This window comes from Pagrus major, chromosome 1 (genome assembly GCF_040436345.1).
Source record: "Pagrus major chromosome 1, Pma_NU_1.0".
NCBI classification, from domain to species: domain Eukaryota; kingdom Metazoa; phylum Chordata; class Actinopteri; order Spariformes; family Sparidae; genus Pagrus; species Pagrus major.
The window spans coordinates 3,488,812-3,508,196 of record NC_133215.1 but is presented as its reverse complement, the minus strand read 5'-3'; the positions used below and the strand labels follow the sequence as shown (position 1 = coordinate 3,508,196).

Here is a 19,385-nt window from a genome sequence, read left to right as displayed (position 1 = left end):
TGATGTCAATAAAAAGTGTCCTAATGAAGTTAGGGAGGGTAGAGCAGATCATGCAGAGTACCGTACTCTGCAGGGCATTAACACCTTGGTCAATAATCTTAACAAAAATGATTTGTTGCTTTTCTACGTTCTTGCTTCCCCGTGTGATAAAAGATGCACAAGCGAATCAAGTCATTGGAGCATTCTTAATAGCATTAAAGTGATTCGGAAATGGACTAACTACGCTGTTGTGTTTTCCAACATATTCCAGCCGCGTGGTGGTAATTTCATACCTGACCAGGATTTACAGGGAGCCCTCGAGCGACTTGGGGGATCAGTCGGTCTGAGCAACATATTCCGTTGCAACAGACAAGGTGCTATGCAGTGCACAAGCTGCGATAGTCGTGGAAAAGTTGCCCGCTATTGTTTTTCAGAGAATTCACAACCTTCACTCACAAAACCTCAACAAGGTGTTTCCACAAACGCTGGCAGTTCAAGAGGAGGAGGTCACAGTGGCAGAGGCAACGTCAGGAGAGTGGGAAAACGAAGTCAGAACGTAGGAAAGAAGCGGTGGGGATAAAGACAGAAGAGGTAGCAGGAGCAAAAGGAGGAGGGAGGTGCTCAGGAAACTACAGGATGAGCTTAAAATCTATAAATCTATATAAACATATGCTGCCATATCTCTTAAATTAAAAGACCGAAGATGTTGTGAAAGACTCTTTAGCTCTGACAGCATATGTAATTTTTTTCTAGGCCTAGGCCGGTGCTAGGCCAGAGTTGTTGATTATTTTTTATTTGAGTAGACTACCAAAGACAGCGGAAAAAAGGGCCTTTTCCATATTTCATTAATTTGAAAATTTTATTAGACTGTAAATGTGTAATTTCTTTCTTCAAACCTTACAGAAGTCCTTCAGGGAGCTCGTGTTGCCTTTCTGAGAAAATGTTGTTTGTTTTTTAGTGTAAAACCAAGTGTGCCTTTTCATTATGACTTGCAGATTGAGGATGATAATTTTGTCAGAAATGGAGAAGAGAGGCAGGCTGGTGTCTACTGCCTGTGTGAAAGAGGAACAATTATCTACAGCGAGCGAACACACATAAAAACCTTTTGAGTACATATTACCAAATATTAGAGTAGCGGCAATAGACAGTGGAAAGAAACAGAAACACGTACATACATATATGAATGGCTTGTTTTCTTGTTGAAGCAAACCCAACTAAAAAAAGAGACACTGCATATAAGTTTGAGAAGGTTAAATAGTCCAAATAACGACAAGCCCATTTTGTTGCACTAGTAATTTGAAATATATGAACTTAAAGACAGAAGTGGCTCATTTGCTGTCTCACAATCTGAAGAGAGAATTGATCAATAATCACATTTAGCCGATGAGGAAACATTCACTGAAGGTGACCTGCTTATTTTCATTTTGTTTCCAGTTTGCAGTAATTATTTTACATCACATTATTAAACTGAGGCGAAGAAGAAAAGAAATAAGGTTACTGTTAATGAACTCAGTATCTGTAGTACTAATATAATTGTATTCAATACTTCTGTATATCATTTTTAAATCATGTGATGTTCTGTACTTTCTGATTAAAGCATGGCTCAGCATCCATTCTGCTCTGTCTGTGTGTCAGTCATTTGGAAACTCCTGCAGTACAGAACTATGGTTACCTGTAGTTTGATTCAAAACATATTTATTAATTTCGTTATTACGTATTTATTTCTGTTGTCATTTTCAGCTGTAACTGTATCATTTAAATGTAGATGGTTTCTTCTGTTCATCACTTCTCAGAAACATGTTCAAATAAGGACATCAGGCCACTCTGAGGGTTTGGCCTCGGTCAGGCTCTTTACTATAAAAATGTCACTTCCCTCAGTGTGAATTCACTGAGAACGCACCCTGCACTGAGAAGGAAACCGAATCACTTGCATTTGTGCGACATCTTTCTCCACCAAAGCAGGTAAAAGATTTTTCATGGAATTGAGTACAAATCATATTTTAGAATACAAAAGACAAAAACATGTGGACAAGTAAATGTTTTTTTTTCTCTACATAACCTCAAAGCAAGGTGTTGTAATGGACTGAAAGATTGAGAAAAGTCAGTGGTATTCATCCCCATGCCTTGATTTTAAGGTTTTAAAGGAACACTTACTAATTTTGGTAAAACTCAGTGCAAAAAATGAATTACGCCTGCTTTTAATGATGCATTGGAATTTGTCAGGTTGGTGCAGGTTCGCCAAAAATAAGTTTGAACTAGCAAACAATATAGGACATATACGACAGAGTATTTGTATATTTTCTTTATAGAAATATTTTGATAATCAAGTAATCATGTATCAGTCAGTAACCAGAGATGTTATTGTACTGTAATGTACTGTACTAATGCTCTGTGCCGATGCTGTGTGTGTAACACTCAGATGGCTGGCTGGTGCTGGATGGCTGTGACACTCTGCTTGTTGCTGTTCGATGGAAACAGTTTGGCAGCTGTGAACCAGAACCAACTTGCAAAATTTGTAGATCAGATCTTGAACGAGTGAGTTGACTTCTACTTATACACAAAAATACAACCAATTCCTAAAAACAATCCAACCAGGAAACATGACAAACTCTTGTCAAGTTACCTTTGTCATTCCATTTCATAATTTCACAAAAAGTAATAGCTGTCTGAGGAGTCGTTTTATCTCAGTTTAATGTGCTAAGAAAACTGAATTGGGCGAGTACAAGTTCTTCGTATTGATACATTTCTAATATAATGTGGTGGGTTGTTGTGTTTATTGTTTCCTTTTCATACAAAACCCATTTCTGACAACTGTATAACCAGTGCACCTTTCCAATTATCACATCAGGTTCTTATCTTCTGTATCAAATGATCGATAGCAGTAACATTTTGCACCCGTTTCTTGTGGCAGGTACACACCAAGCTACACGAGCAGCAATGGTGGAAGGTCAGTAAGGAACTAAGTAAAAGTTACTCATATAGTGCTTTTTAAAATAATAGTTACAATCTGCTTTACAGCAGAGCGAAACAACAGAAACAGACAAACACGTAAAACAAGCACCAGAAACTGACAGAAAAACGCTACATTATACAAAGTGGTATTTTCCATATGCTTGTTTTTAAATTCACAATAACAATGCATCTACTTCAGGATTAATTGTTCAACTTATTTTGAAATTTATTATATTTATTATGTGTATATTTGTTATATTTATTATAAAGGTATTTTATTTGATAATCAAACAGAGATACTGGCAGTGGTAACATGTGACTGAATTCTGCAATTTGGTTTGGTCTCTCACTTTCTATATCGCTCAACTGTTTTAAATAACACCTGGTTTATGTTTTTTGGATCTGTTTTGTTCTGACAGAACAAACCCGATGTTCAGCCTGGCAGTAACCATCCCATACAACGAACGCAAGAAGATATATGACATCAGTCAAGTGACTGGCGATGGAGACCGAGTCAGGAGGAAGATTCTTCATTGTGACGTGTACGCCGGCACGAGGGTGGTTGCAGCCACGGTTCTGAGATGGCCCAATGTTGTGGATCAGTGTCCTGATGGATATGTGCAATGGGGTGATGTTCTGTCACAATGTCCTCGAGGGGTTAAGACATGGGCTGATGTTAAGCAAATGTGTCCTGATAAAGTTTGGGAGGGTAGAGCAGATCATGCAGAGTACCGTACTCTGCAGGGCATTAACACCTTGTTCAGAACATTTAAAAAAAAAGATTTGTTGCTTTTCTACATTTTTGCTTCCCCATGTGATCAAAGATGCACAAGTGAATCAAGTGATTTGAGCATTCTTAATAGCATTAAAGTGATTCGGAAATGGACTAACTACGCTGTTGTGTTTTCCAACATATTCCAGCTGCGTGGTAATCCCATACCTGACGACGCTCTGCGGGGATCCCTCGAGCGACTTGCGGGATCAGTCGGTCTGAGCAACATATTCCGTTGCAACAGACAAGGTGCTATGCAGTGCACAAGCTGCGATAGTGGTGGAGAAGTTGCCCGCTATTGTTTTTCAGAGAATTCACAACCTTCACACACAAAACCTCAACAATGCGTTTCCACAAACGCTGGCAGTTCGAGAGGAGGTCGTCACAGTGGCAGAGGCAACGTCAGGAAAGGGGGAAAACGTAGTCAGAACGTAGGAAAGAAGCGGTGGGGATAAAGACAGAAGAGGTAGCAGGAGCAAAAGGAGGAGGGAGGTGCTCAGGAAACTACAGGATGAGCTTAAAATCTATAAATCTATATAAACATATGCTGCCATATCTCTTAAATTAAAAGACCGAAGATGTTGTGAAAGACTCACTAGCTCTGACAGCATATGTCATTTTTTTCTAGGCCTAGGACGGTGCTAGGCCAGAGTTGTTGATTATTTTTTATTTGAGTATACTACCAAAGACAGCGGAAAAAAGGGCCTTTTCCCTATTTCATTAATTTGACAATTTTATTAGACTGTAAATGTGTAATTTCTTTCTTCAAACCTTGCAGAAGTCCTTCAGGGAGCTCGTGCTGCCTTTCTGAGAAAATGTTGTTTGTTTTTTAGTGTAAAACCAAGTGTGCCTTTTCATTATGACTTGCAGATTGAGGATGATAATTTTGTCAGAAATGGAGAAGAGAGGCAGGCTGGTGTCTACTGCCTGTGTGAAAGAGGAACAATAATCTACAGCGAGCGAACACACATAAAAACCTTTTGAGTACATATTACCAAATATTAGAGTAGTGGCAATAGACAGTGGAAAGAAACAGAAACACGTACATACATATATGAATGGCTTGTTTTCTTGTTGAAGCAAACCCAACTAAAAAAAGAGACACTGCATAGAAGTTTGAGAAGGTTAAATAGTCCAAATAACGGCAAGCCCATTTTGTTGCACTAGTAATTTGAAATATATGAACTTAAAGACAGAAGTGGCTCATTTGCTGTCTCACAATCTGAAGAGAGAATTAATCAATAATGACATTTAGCCGATGAGGAAACATTCACTGAAGGTGACCTGCTTATTTTCATTTTGTTTCCAGTTTGCAGTAATTATTTTACATCACATTATTGAACTGAGGCGAAGAAGAAAAGAAATAAGGTTACTGTTAATGAACTCAGTATCTGTAGTACTTAAATATTTGTATTCAATACTTCTGTATATCATTTCTTAATCATGTGATGTTCTGCACTTTCTGATTAAAGCTTGGCTCAGCATCCATTCTGCTCTGTCTGTGTGTCAGTCATTTGGAAACTCCTGCATTACAGAACTATGGTTACTGTGGTTCAGCTGTTCAACATGTCGAGTTGTGTAGTTGTAATCAACACTCCATGTACAGTGTGCTAGTAAAGACAGGATTACATTATGCAATTTAACTTACTGATGTATAAAAAGACTACCGACTAATTACAGATGCACAGTCTCACCTGCTGATTCTGACTGTTACCGATTCCAGTTTTCTTCCTAAGATTCATAATTCACGCAAACATGTGTACGTTTATAATAAAACATTGACTATTAAAAAAGGCCCAACGCCTACACTTTCTCCCAAACTGCACCAGGTTACAGGACTCAAACATGTTTCAAAATAAAGCGCAGTTACTGCACAGAGTTGTTTTTTGTAAAAAACAACATCCAACTGAAATTGAATTGCAGTATATTCCACTTTATCTTTAGCAGCGTGCAGGGAAATGTAGTGGACGGGGTAAAGTAAGAACAGTTAGTAGGAATAGAGGAGGAGGGAGGCGCTCAGGATACTACAGGATGAGCCTAAAACCTATAAATCTATATTGACATATGCTGCCATGTCTCTTAAAGTATTAGTTCACCCATAAATGAAAATCCAATCATAATCTATTCACCTCCATGCTGATGGACATGAGGGTAAAGTTTCGGGGGGGCGACTGTTATAGTGTCTACCTCGGTGCTTTCATCATATGTGCTGAATCTGTTCTTTCAAGATAACAAATTAAAAGACCACAGATGTTGTGAAAGACTCTTTAGCCCCGACAGTATATGTCTCTTTTTTTTTTTCTAAGGCAGAGTTGTTGTTGTTCCTGTCCTCGGCCTACTAATCTTTTTCCATGACAGAGCAATAACTCAATTGGCCAATAACAGACCTAATCATTAAAAATGTGTTGTTTCCTTCTATTGTTGTGATTAACTAGATATAGACAAGTATGAAAAGCTTTGTGTCAGGAGGTAAATGATGGACAGTACATCCTGGATACACTCTCTCACTCCTTCCCAGAGAGTTTTCTATTCACCTTTCCCTAATTAATTCATTTTATTTTATTTTCTTAGACTGTAAATGTGTAATTTCTTTCTTCAAACCTTACAGAAGTCCTTCAGGGAGCTCGTGTTGCCTTTCTGAGAAATGTTTTTTTTGTTTTTTAGTGTAAAACCAAGTGTGCCTTTTCATTATGACTTGCAGATTGAGGATGATAATTTTGTCAGAAATGGAGAAGAGAGGCAGGCTGGTGTCTACTGCCTGTGTGAAAGAGGAACAATTATCTACAGCGAGCGAACACACATAAAAACCTTTTGAGTACATATTACCAAATATTAGAGTAGTGGCAATAGACAGTGGAAAGAAACAGAAACACGTACATACATATATGAATGGCTTGTTTTCTTGTTGAAGCAAACCCAACTAAAAAAAGAGACACTGCATATAAGTTTGAGAAAACTAAAAATACGTGTAGTGAATACAGTTCAAACTGTCCAAAAATCTGAGTTAATCTCAGTCCAAATAACGGCAAGCCCATTTTGTTGCGCTAGTCATTTGAAATATATGAACTTAAAGACAGAACTGGCTCATTAGCTGTCTCACAACTCAACACAACACTGAAAAGAGAATTGATCATTAGTGACGTTAAGCCGTTGAGTCACTGAAGGTGACCTGTAACTCATTACCAAATCATCTGATGGTCTGAACTTTCATTGACTATTAAAAAGGCCTAACTCCTACATTTTCTCCCAAACTGCACCAGGGTACAGGACTCGGACATGTTTCAAAATAAAGCGCAGTTACTGGAAAGAGTTTTGTTTTTTTTGTAAAAAAAAACAAAACAACAACATCCAACTGAAAATGAATTGCAGTATATTCCACTTTATCTAACATGTTGTTAACTATTTTATTCACTGGTCTGTTACTGAAATGGTTTAAGGTGAATTTGAGTTCCCCTTGATAAGCATTTATGCAGTGTATACTGGTATCCAGGACTCTTACTGTGAAGGGTAAAAACAGAAGGAGTCTAACTAATTCGCTCAAGTTAGAAGTTTGCTGCCCTGGTTCAGACAGCGGAGCCTCCGTGTTGTCATTTGCATTCATAACCCTTGACTACTTTTACTTCCTAAAAGAAAGCCAGAGCAACAGATCTAACAACACAGCTTGTCGTCAACGTGAGTAACATCCTTGTCTCTGCTCCGCCCTATGTCTGTGTGGACCCGCAGTGAAAAGCACACAGACAGGCAGCGGAGGAAAAGAGAAAGGCGTTTAAAAAGTGTCAACCAAACGCAGTGAAGACCCTAACACTGAGCTGAAATGAAAGGAGTGCACATAAATTCAGTAAATAACATAAAACATTCAGTTCAGGCTGGAGGCCCTATTGAAAGGTGAGTGGCATGTGTGTAAATGTGACTGGCACAGAGTCAGACAGATCTGACACTGACCAGCTGCCGGTAATGCCTGAAACCAGACGACTCTGGTCCCTGGCCGGTCAATCGGTGCATCTCTACATCTAACTGACTCTCCAATATATTCAAAATAGAGAGTAATTCTATGGTTTTGGCGTAAAATCTATAAAACAGATTTTTACTGCAGTCTCATAAGAACAGGATCAAACGTGCAGTAGATGAACATCTTTAGGTTCAGTACTGTATGAGAGGGTATTAGTGTCTGGATCCACAGCGAGTGTCAGCTCACAACAATACACAATGAGAATACAGGTAGAGAAAGTAAGTAAATCTAGACTGGATATCAGACACTCACAGTGTGGCTCTCCTTTGTCGGGTCAGTCACTGTCACTGTGTGTGGGGAGGACCTCATCCTGTTGAACCCCACGACTCACAAAAAACACCAATTCCTCCCATCAAAAGGTCGGAAACTCTCCAGTGGAAGATCTTCATCTCTGTTGGAGACAACCAACAATAAATGAGTTCATATTTTCTTGCAAATCCAGAACATCACATCTCTCACACACAGGTAAACAAGTCAACATTTTCAATTGTACCACTGCCTCAAACTGCAATTATAGCCTCAAATTTTAAAAAATAATTAATTGATTCGAGCTGTACAAATCTCAACGTCAGTTAAATGGGATCTTGGCTGGTTTAAGTTGAACCTCAGATTCACTGACCTCTTCAGGAGTTCATCTGATTTCTATAGGACGTAGCAATCGGTTCAGACTAACACACAGGTCAAGTTTAAACCAAAGCTTCTGAGGAGACAAATAATCAAGCGACTTTTACCGAGACAACAGAGGTTTAAAACGGTCTTATACATAAACCACAGCTAAGCTAATGGCTGACCAGTCTCCAACTTGCTGGTGTTTACAGCTTGTTTCTGAATTCTGCAAATGGACAAGGAGGAACTTTTTTACTTTAATCTCACCAATTCTACAACAATTAGTTGAGGAAGTATTCAGATAACAGTAACAATACCGCACAATGAAAAATACTCCAAAACAAGTAAAGCCCTGCATTCAAAAGTAAAAGTACGCAAGTATTATCAGCACAAAACCTCAAGTCCAGTACTTGAGTAAAGGTATTCAGTCACACTCCATCATTAAAAATGTTACACATGGATCTAACAATTACATTTTTAAAATAACCTTGATGCCACCAGGACGCAGGTGTGGAGGGTGCTCACTTTTCTTCACGTCACCCAGGTGTCAACAACCTTTACTATCAAAAGAGCCCCATCCCTCACCCCAAGAAAATCTGTCTGGGGCCGCAAAACAAATTTGTGTCTTAAAATACAGGACAGTTTCAATTTTATTTTGACTAAAGTCCATTACAGTGCGAGTTAATCCTCCTTCTTTCATCCTCAGGCACAAACAGCAGTCAACCCTCGGGCTTGTAACACAATAATATTAGTTCAGGATCATCCAATTAACCACAACTTGATAAACCAGATATGATTATGGGTGTGTAGGCTTCACATTTTTACTGTTGGAGAATGTAAGAATCACTGAAGGCCTAACACAGTGATGATAAAAAAAGATATAAAAAATATTATTCATTTACATGTAAAATGTCGAGGCCACAGGGAGCCAGAACAGCCGCAGGTAACCTAGCCCTAAGCTAACAGTTAAGCTAACAGTTAAGCTAGCAGTTAAGCTAGCAGTAAACATCACAATAACGCACAGGTTTTCTCACAGACGAATAAAACCAAACTAAAATCCCCGCAGCTCGCTTGACAACACTTACCGCTGTCTTCACAGTACTTCCAGGTCGCCAAAAAACGTGTATCCAGCTCTAAAACAGACAAACCGTCCGCGACACCTTGAAGATGCGTTAAACTTGTCAAAAGCTGCCGACCGCGACCCATTTCAAACAAAGATGGCCGCCGGAAGTAGCTTGTAGTCATTTCCCTGCTCAGTTTGTAAAATATAAAACAGATATTTAAAATATAAAAACGCAATTTGTTATGAGATTACTAACAACAAATGGTTGGTTGAGATTTAGGTGTTAATGTTAAACTTTTTCTTATTTAAAAAAAAACTCCAGCTGGTGGTTGAGTTGAGCTAAAATTCCTCTGGAAATATCAGATATAAGGACAGGAAGTTGTTTTCTTTGTTTATTAGTCTGGCTTGAATTTGTCTTCATGGAAAATCTGACTAAAATACAATACTAATAAAATAATGAAAATGCTGTTTACGTGAGAAGCTCATATCACAAAGAGTATGAAAGACAAAAAACACTGTTGCTCCAATAGACCGAATGTTTGTTTGATATAAGTTCTGGTTAGAAAATCCCTGCATCAGTCATTAGGTTACAAACAACCAAGGATGTAAACAACAGATGCTTTTTTTGTGATTGTGAGGGAGAAACTTTTGAACATGTTTTACAGATTGTTTCCATGCCGCTGCTTTTTGGCTTGATTAACAGAATTACCTTTCAGAAATGCTGGAAAAAGATGTCACTCTGACAAAGTTTGATATTTTACTGATCTCTAACTTCTCCCCAGATGAAATGTACATAACACATTTAATTAGTATTTTAGCAAAATATTACACTCACAAAATGAAGTGGCTTGACAGATTGCCCACATGTCATATTTTTTGTTTAATTGAATGTAAAAATGTGAACATTTGTGTACTCTTTATACAACATGCACTGTATATTTGAAATTCTTAAATAAATGGGGAAATAAGTGTGTTTCATACAGCCGAGCCTTTAAGTTGTTTGTTGAGACTCTGTGTGACTGAAATGAGCCTGATGATGAAGCCTGATCCTCCGAGCGCACTTTAATTTTCAGTGTTGAATCAAACCATGCGTTCTTGTTCTGTGGACTAAAATAGAAAGGCAGAGAAGAGATGTTTGTCTTGTCGTGTCTTCATAGGCGACATTATAGAAGGTATATGTCTATTGTGTTTCATATGACTGAGCCTAATAATTTAAAATATTAATTCCTATCTCATAATATATCAGACTGTGATCCTTTGTCCACCTGCTCATCCCTGAGTCCAAGAACTTCCTTTATTTAAACAGATCTAGTTTATTTAATAGTTTTATATAGGTTTTTGAAAGTAACTAAAAAGTAGTGTAATTAGTAATATATTCCTCTATGCAAACAGTCCAATTGTAACGTGATATATTACTTTAAAATGAAGGTAATAAATAAGATTAAATAAATAAATATATTGCATTTTGACAGTATAGTACATTATGCAAATCAACTGCCAGTTTTCTACCCGGAAGTGACGCAAACGTTTCCAATAAAACACAGCAGAGCCCGTTTTGAACCCAGAATTAACAAATACTTAGCTGGTAACTCATCTCTGGCGGTAATAGAGTAGTTTTAGTGGGAAAACAAGGTGAAACATCAAATAAATTGATCTGACGCGGTAAAAAAAACTACAACTCCCAGAATTCCCCTCTCTCCCGAACTTCACGTGACGCGACCTCATGTGACCACCGTGCTGAGAGGAACAAACATGGCGGACGCAGAAGCAGCGAAGTCTCTGAGCGGGTTGCTGAACGGCATCGCTCAGAAAGTGTATCACAGCAACAGCGACATCACGGAGGAGCTGCTGAACACGGAGCTGTTCCCGGAACTGTCCCGGGACGAGTTCACGGCCCTGCACGAGAAGATGAGAGGCCTCTTGAAGGTACCGCGACACCTGCATCCTGAACACCTGAGTTAGCCTCCTCTGTCTGTCTGTCTGTCTGTCTGTGTGTGTGTGTGTGTGTGTGTGTGTGTGTGTGTGACGACGAAGCACCTGAGGAAAACAATACTTCATTTTTTATTTTTGTGTTTATGGTTCATGAGGTCGAGCTGAAGCAACAGCTGGTAGAAGAAGGAAGCTGCTTGTGTCAGCTGTCAGGTTAATATGAGCTAATAGCTGTTTAACTATATAACAGAGTATAAATATTTATATATATATGAGTATAAATCATGACAGGACTGTTCTTAGTGTTAAAGGTGAGGGGTGAAAGTTATTTACACTCATGTGTTCATTCATTGGTCTCTTCCTGTGTGTCTCACCTGTTGTCAGCAGGGGGCAGCACCAACACACATACCTGTCATCAATCAATCAATCAATCAATCAACCTTTATTGATAGAGCACCTTTCAAACAAATCACAGTGATGTTCAAAGTGCTTTACAAGTAGGGATGCAGATGTTAAGTTTTAATCGATAGTCGTCCGCCTTAACGATTGATAAACGATTAATCATTAATAACACGTGAAATATGTTGAACATCTTTCTTTTAGAAAACAGTTTTAACCACTGACGTGATCTGTGTTTGATGTAAAGTCAGAGTCATTAGGTGATAAAGTAGATATAAACGTACTCGTATAATAAACTAGATAACACAAAGTAATGACTTGATTTTAATTACGGAGCTTCTGTCTGTCGCTTTTCAGCAACTGGCAACAAAATCCAATCAATGCTGGAGCGACTCAAATGTGATATCAAATTTTTAAAGGACAGATTACTCGTATTTTAATTAAATATATTTTCTCTCAACAGTATTTTGTGTTTTATTTGAAAAACAAGTATCTGCAAGGATCTTCTCCAGATCACTGAATGACAGGAATTACTTAATTTTTGCAATATTATAAAAACATGACTGGACACGTTTAAAATCTGAGTCAAATAGAACACAAATTATTATTATTGTTTATGAAGTGCTTTTGGGGAGGTTTAAACACACTATTTTTGTTTTATTTGTATTTACATAGCCCAAAATCACAATGACTTTGCCTCAGTGGGCTTTACAATCTGTACAGTGAGTGACAGACAGACAGACAGACAGACAGACAGACAGACAGACAGACAGACAGTCAGACAGTCAGACAGTCAGACCTCTGTGGTGACCTGGAGGAGGTCGGCCGCACAAGATAATGAGCAAAAACGATCAGAGTGTATAAAGATTGTTATCTCATATTGTTGCTGGTGTTACTGTTAAACTGGTTTCCTGTCCAGTTCTGTGGTGCCCCTCAGCTGATCCTCCTCATCCTCTTGTCCTCCACCTCTCAGTCCATCGCCACAGCGGACATGGACCACGCCCAGCTGGAGGCCTTCCTCACAGCCCAGACCAGGAGGCAGGGCGCCGGTGGGGTGACCACTGAACAGGCCGCCGCCCTCTCTCGCTTCTGGAAGAGCCAGCGAGCCCGGGTGAGGGAGAGCTTGCTGGCTCAGAGCCGCTGGGAGCCCGGCCTCAGGGGCGTCTCCTGGAGGGTGGACCTCCAGACTGGAGCCAGCCGGGGGGATGCGGCCCACAGCGGCCCGGTCGCCCTGATGGAGCTGGAGCTGGGCAGAACCGGACAGGTGAGACCGATCCGGTGTTTCCTCTGACGTGCATCCACTTTCATAGTTTCACATGTTAATGTGCAGAGCTGACCAGGACGACCACACTGTTATACATGACCAAATAACTCCTGGATGGGAATGAACTACATTAATACTACACACAACTACATTAATACTACACAAAACTACATTAATACTACACACAGCTACATTAATACTACACACAACTACACAGAATAACAATTTGGTTGCGAGGAAGAGAAAACTAGTGGAGATATGAATTTCTGTAAATGACAGATTCTGCATTCTGGTCAAATATATCAGACTTCCTGTTATTAATTAAATGACTGTCACCATTCAGTTACAGCCATTTAAATGAGTAAATGTTGCCACGTTTCCTTAGTGTCTCTTGGATGATCAGGACAAATTTCAACCCAATCCAGTGAAAAATAAGTGTTTGGTGACGTTCATAAATTCATAAGTTAAAAAGTATTTGGAGTACAGCTACAGGATTGTGCAGAGTCCCATGAGTTTAATAAAAGTATCAACATGATTTTTTAAAGAGAAAACCCATGACATGCACTGGGAGGCCGTAGGTGAGCATGTATATTACAATTAAAGGGTATAAGAGGGCCCCCTAGTGGCAAAAATGACATCCTGTATGTTTAACATGCCACTTCAGGTCCAGATATTGAGTTTTAAATTGGGTTAACATCCATCCAGCTGTACAATCTGTGGGGTGAAACGAGGGCAACGTTCAATACGGCACGAGGCCCGTCTCTGGATGTGACCGGATTACTGGTGTGTTTTAATAAGCCCCGGTCCCATGAGACGGCTAAATTTACTCAGTCTGGGTCCAGAGCTAAAAACAGTTTCAGAGCCGCTCCCTGAGGAAAACAGAACTGAGGCAACGCTGCTGTTGATGTGTGGTGACCTTAACTTCAAAATAACATCCATCAAAGCTGAAGTGAGGAGGTCAGCAGAGCCTTCATGTGTATGTTAGAGATCACTTGGGTTTGGGTTGTCTCCCTGTTTATGCTGCACTAGATTCAAGGCTCAGATTGTACGATTTAACATGTAACATCATTACTGTCGTGTCCAGTTCAGGTCCAGTTTCAACAACACATTGTGGAGAGGTGGGCGGTGCAGAGAGGCAACAGTCCACACATTGTTTCCTCCAGTAGAAGTTCAGATACTTATGTAGAAACAGACTCTGGTAAAAGTAGAAGTACTGATTCAGCTTCTTTACTCCAGTAAAAGTAATCGAGTACAGGCTCTGACATGTACTCAGAGTATCAGAGTAAAAAGTCTCCCTCTGAAGGACATTTGTGGTCAAAGCTACTGAAGCTCACGTCATATTAATATAATTCAAAGACTATTAAAGTTAAAGGTAGAGTCAGTAGGATTTGTCCCAGCTGTTCCTGAACGCACCACAAAGACAGTTGATAGTTGAGTCTCATTCCCAGGACGTCAAACAGCCACATGTTGGGTTGGTAAAGCGTCCGAGCAGCAACAAAGAGAGAAAATAAGAAACTCTCTGCAGATACGAGACACTAACACGACTTTTCTCCCCATTCAGCCTCCCTCTCTGTCTGTTCACGTCTTCTTACGTCTTTGTTTCGTCTCGCTGCGTCTGCAGCAACGGACGCCAAATAAAAATAATCTGTAATAAGAAAGTTCAGATATTGTGTTCAGTAACTAAGTATTTGTACTCCCTCTCATCTGTCATTTCTTCCAACATGTAATCCTCAGGCCTTGCAGTTTAATTTGTGGGTCTCTGTTGATCATTTGCTGTGGCATTAATCCTTTTATTGTAGAAAAATACCCAAATCCATACTGATGACTTCCCCCGGTCCAGTCCGACCTGAAGCCATAAACAATTTAAGAGCCGGATCATGTAGATGGATTTATTATCTGACTACTCTGTGGATGACTGATAAGTCTGAGAATTGTTTACCTCTAATCCCGTCCGTCTATGTTCATGTCTGTGGTGAAGCTGAACGTCCGGAGGAGGAAACAGGGAAATTACATCTCATTGTTTGGTTTGTTAAAATGCTATGGATGCTATGAGCCCAGATGTCCCAAACAGATTATCATCGTTGTCCAAGCGTGTGTGTGTGTGTGTGTGTGTGTGTGTGTGTGTGTGTGTGTGTGTGTGTGTGTGTGTGTGTGTGTGTGTGTGTGTGTGTGTGTGTGTGTGTGTGTGTCATAGATACTTTGAGCATGTTGACCAGCAGCAGACCTCCACCACCCACAGGGCTGAAGTCAGTCCAGGTCAGAGTTCAGCTTTCCGTCTTAATCAGCGACGCCCCAAAATGAGCACACCTGCAGTTTGTAACGCCGGCTCTCTGTGAGACGTTTGTCTGCGATGACTTCAGACGCCTCCTGCAGCGCCACATCACACTTTATACTGTAATTTACAGCAAAATGTTCAAGTTAATCTTTTTCCATTTAGACTCTCAGTGTGAGCATTTCAACATAAACTTCCTCAGTATATATTTTTTTACATTTTAATCTCTATTTCTTACAAATTACACGTTTTTTTTTTAATCACAATGCCTTTCTACAAATAGTATAATACCAATAATATTAGTGCAGCTCAGGGATGTTGATGATTAATGATTAATTGATTAATCGCTAACTGATCAGAAATGTATTAACCAACTATCAAAGATTATTTACAAGTCATTTATTACAAATACTTGCTTATTAAATGTATCAATATAAAATACTGGTATGAGAAAATGTATTTAATTAGAATACAAGTCATTTTTAATTTAAAAGACTGTTCAAACTGATAATTTAGCTGTTTAGAAGAATCAGTACAGGTTTTGTTGAGCTAGTTGTCGACGGGAGCTCCACAACTTAAAAGCAGCTGTTTGTGTTATTTATCAGGGGCTGATATTCAACATCTTTCTGCTCGTCAGTATCAGTGGTTTTTGCTTTTTGTGCCCGAGTGCCGATAGAACGACCTCCGACACGGAAAAGTGCAATGAAACAGTCAACAGAAACACGGACGACATCACAGCTCTTACCTCTCCATCACTTTTTACTTCATATTGTGTTTCTCTGTGAAATGTGCTGTAAATACAATGTGTAGTGGTTATTTTCTCTTTCATTCAGTTGATCTGTGCTCAGTAGGAGTCTTTGTGTTTGTCAGGAGCCGACTCGTCCTTTCTTTTTCTTGTTTTTTTAACCGCCCTCAACTGTTAAATCGGCTGCTGTGGTCGCTGTGAAGTTCGCAGACTTGACATTCAAACTCGAGAAGATGCACTGGAGCGTTTTTTAAATTGGAAGTCGGGAAATTCCAAGTACCAGTTCAGTACTTGACTAAATTGTACTTAGTTACATTCTCCTCTCTAGTTACTCTCAACTTTGACACTCAGATTTTTATTTTTACTTTAAAGGAATATCAGTTCTAACTATCGGTATATAAAGTATATAAAGTTGTTTATCTCTGTAGGGCTTCTCTCCATAAAGTTGTTGGACACTTGGAATAAGAAACAAACACTTACACTGAACGTTAGGCTCCTCCTGCCTCTCAGAAATAGAGGATTGTATGGACCAGCCTCCCTGGAGGAGTTACATCGCAGGCTCAGCCCATTTCCCTGCCGCTCACTCTGCACTGGACCGGTTTCTTAATTGGGAAAACAGTAGAAAGCAGAGTCCAGGTTGATAAAGTGCGTAATGTCTTCCTTCTCTCTCTCTCTCTCTCTCTCTCTCTCAGGACTCGGAGTTTGTGTGTCTGGAGTTTGACGAAGCCAAAGTCAACCAGGTGCTGAAGAAGATGTCCGATATCCAGCAGAGCATCGACAGCATCGTTCAGCGCACGTAAAACATTTCCCCCTCAGACGGCAGAGGAACAGAGAGGTGTGGTTCTGACCGAGAGACGACCGACCGGCTCCAGATGTCTCTCCACACACGCTGTTCTGTTGGGTCGGTGTCATGTCGTTCAGTGGCGTCACACAGACGTGGGAGTTGTTTGGTTCTGTGTTCACTACAGTGGATCCAACATGGCACCTGCATACAGACGCAGACTGGACCAACTGCAATGATTCTGAAGGATCTGTTGACTTGTTGATGGACCAAAAGTTGTTTTTTAGTGACGATGAGGAACTTTAAAGTGTTTATGAAACAGTGTCTGATTCCTCTGATGGTTATAAATGACCTGAGACCATCAGAGAACAGACAGCTGATTCTATGTAGTTATTATAACGCCTGTGCTCGGGTCCGATCACATATATCACATATAAAATCACATATAAATACATTACATCATCACGATCCATCCTGCGTCTCTCTGTCACTGGATTTCAAAACGAATGCACGTGCCAGCAAAGATCTTTCTACAACAGCAGGCGCTGGTGTCGTCCGAAAGGGTCCGATACAATCAACAAAAACTAAAAGTTCCTTGTCGTCACTTGAAGCTTTCATAATTAAAAGTGCTGATCTGTCGTACCGTTACTCTAACTTGCCAACCCTCCCAATTTTCCCTGGAGAGTCCGGTTCTTCATCGGCCCGCTGGATCACATTTCTCCCGGTTTATTTTTTCACACTTATTCCCTTTAACAGAGACCATGTTCCTGTTCCTCACGCAAATAAATCGACTTTCTTATTACAAAAGTTAAACTCCTCCCGTCGGTAAACAGCTCCGGATCAGAGCAGAATCTGATGTCACCGTTTGTTCCTCAAGTCCGGGTCGGCCCAGGACTGAGCAGCTCCTCCACTCTGCACATGTCTTACATTTTGTTTTCATAGAAGGTACATATTGTACCTTTTAAATTGATATGTAATAATATGTTAAAAAAAAACAAGTTTAATTGTTTTTTTCATCTTATTTTTTCCTGGCTGTGTTCAGAGACGAGGCTACATCACTTCAGAAGTGGACGACGTCTGACGTCCAATAAAAGGCTGAAGTCAGGAAAGTTTAAAAACAACATAAACTGGTTCTGATCACAGCTCTGCTTTTTATATCCTCAGACATCACTGAGCTGATAGACTGTAAATGTTTGTGCCAATTAAGATTTAAGCAAAAACCGATGTGATTCAGTCAAAATCAAAAATAGAAGGTCGCCTTCTTCTGTTTCTCTTCTCCGTCCTGAAACAAAGATCAGCTTCATTAACATTAAAACAACAACTACATAATCACCGTCCCCACATCATAAACAGGGTGTTTCTTCAGGAGATACTTCTGTTTTTCCACTTTTGAAACCAGGTTATTTCCTCGTCAGTGGACTTTGACTGTCACGTCGGGACGTCGCAGCACTTTCACTTCCACTCATCTCGAGTAACGTCTGCTCGTCCTGTTTGTTATCAGATAAGTGCGTCGATGAGGCCGAGGTTCGGTTTATGGGTGGAAACACACACACACACACACCTTTTTGATAAGACGACTGAGTCTCCACGTTGCACCAAACTCCATTCATTTTCCCGTTGATTTACAGCTACAGTACAACCCTGCTTCTGAGACAGTTGGGACGCTTGTTTTTCTAATTGAATACTGTATAAAGATTTTTAATGTTCAAACTGATGAACTTTATTGTTTTTTTTGTAAATAAACATGATAACTGCAACAAGCAAAATGAGAAGAACCACGGTGTCGCAGCTTTTTTTGGATGATGTGTTGACTGATGTGAGTTTATAGCGACTGCTAACTTTCCCCTCTTGTCCCCTCAGTTGGTCTTTTACATGTAGAGCGTATTTATACAGCTTCCAGTGGTCAGTACCATAAAACCACGTTGTCTTTTCCTGCTTTTAAAGGCCCATTACACTGAAGTGATGTCATTTTATGAACTTATCAGACTGTGACTCGTTCTGATGTCTGTCTGCAGCGGTGTGTACAGGTTTTATGGTTTAATGTTTGAGAATCAACAGTTACCGTTGTGTCTTTGCTTATCTAAGTTATTGAATTTTACTGCAGTCGTGTCTGAATATTTAAAGATTATATCAACTTTATTGGTAATGAATGTTGGAGCATTTGTTCGATCATAAAACCTTCTGTTTTTATTCCTTTAAGGGTTGTGTGTAAAACCGAGATGGTTATTGTAGCGTGAAGATCTCACACCATTGCAACACCCAACCACTATCCACATTACTGATGATTATTTATGAAACATCTCACTGTGTTAAGATTTTATTGAAGTTGAAGTACCAACAGTCATTCCTACAATATTGTTGCAATATTGAAATTGAGGTATTTGGTCAAAAATATTGTGAAAGTGCATTTAGGGGTCATTAAGTCGTCCTCTTTGCCGCCCTCAGTCAGAAATGTTGGTGTTTTATTTGATCCGAGTTGACATTGAATGACCCAAACAACAATGGCCTCCTCATCATAGAGGGGTGCAGTCTGTGGCACGTCAGCACATCAGGCTCCCTCGTCTCAAAGTCTCAGTTTGTTGAATGTGTTTTCAGTTAAATGTGTGAAATGAGG

At 39.7% G+C, this 19,385-nt stretch overlaps 3 protein-coding genes across 3 annotated transcripts in view; 2 read left to right on the top strand and 1 right to left on the bottom strand.

Moving 5' to 3' along the window:
- The window catches only part of nup133 (nucleoporin 133), a 426,297-nt gene that overhangs the window by 256,034 nt on the left and 150,878 nt on the right, over window positions 1-19,385 (bottom strand). The gene's annotated exons all lie outside the window — the stretch shown is intronic.
- LOC141001522 (uncharacterized) lies at window positions 2,405-5,191 on the top strand. The gene is made up of 3 exons (XM_073472623.1): window positions 2,405-2,514; window positions 2,891-2,926; window positions 3,351-5,191. Exons 1-3 carry the CDS (start codon window positions 2,417-2,419, stop codon window positions 4,156-4,158), a joined length of 942 nt encoding a protein of 313 aa, XP_073328724.1. The 5' UTR covers window positions 2,405-2,416; the 3' UTR covers window positions 4,159-5,191.
- On the top strand, window positions 11,127-18,504 carry commd1 (copper metabolism (Murr1) domain containing 1). Its single transcript, XM_073463286.1, has 3 exons — window positions 11,127-11,307; window positions 12,683-12,973; window positions 16,683-18,504. Exons 1-3 carry the CDS (start codon window positions 11,134-11,136, stop codon window positions 16,788-16,790), a joined length of 573 nt encoding a protein of 190 aa, XP_073319387.1. The 5' UTR covers window positions 11,127-11,133; the 3' UTR covers window positions 16,791-18,504.

Excerpts from the sequence above, each read along its gene's own strand:
- LOC141001522 (XM_073472623.1), top strand. The coding sequence starts at position 2,417 with ATGGCTGTGACACTCTGCTTGTTGCTGTTCGATGGAAACAGTTTGGCA. Across the intron at positions 2,515-2,890 it reads GTAGATCAGATCTTGAACGA|GTACACACCAAGCTACACGA; the intron begins GTGAGTTGACTT and ends TTCTTGTGGCAG. Across the intron at positions 2,927-3,350 it reads ACGAGCAGCAATGGTGGAAG|AACAAACCCGATGTTCAGCC; the intron begins GTCAGTAAGGAA and ends TTGTTCTGACAG.
- commd1 (XM_073463286.1), top strand. The coding sequence starts at position 11,134 with ATGGCGGACGCAGAAGCAGCGAAGTCTCTGAGCGGGTTGCTGAACGGC. Across the intron at positions 11,308-12,682 it reads AGATGAGAGGCCTCTTGAAG|TCCATCGCCACAGCGGACAT; the intron begins GTACCGCGACAC and ends TCCACCTCTCAG. Across the intron at positions 12,974-16,682 it reads AGCTGGGCAGAACCGGACAG|GACTCGGAGTTTGTGTGTCT; the intron begins GTGAGACCGATC and ends TCTCTCTCTCAG.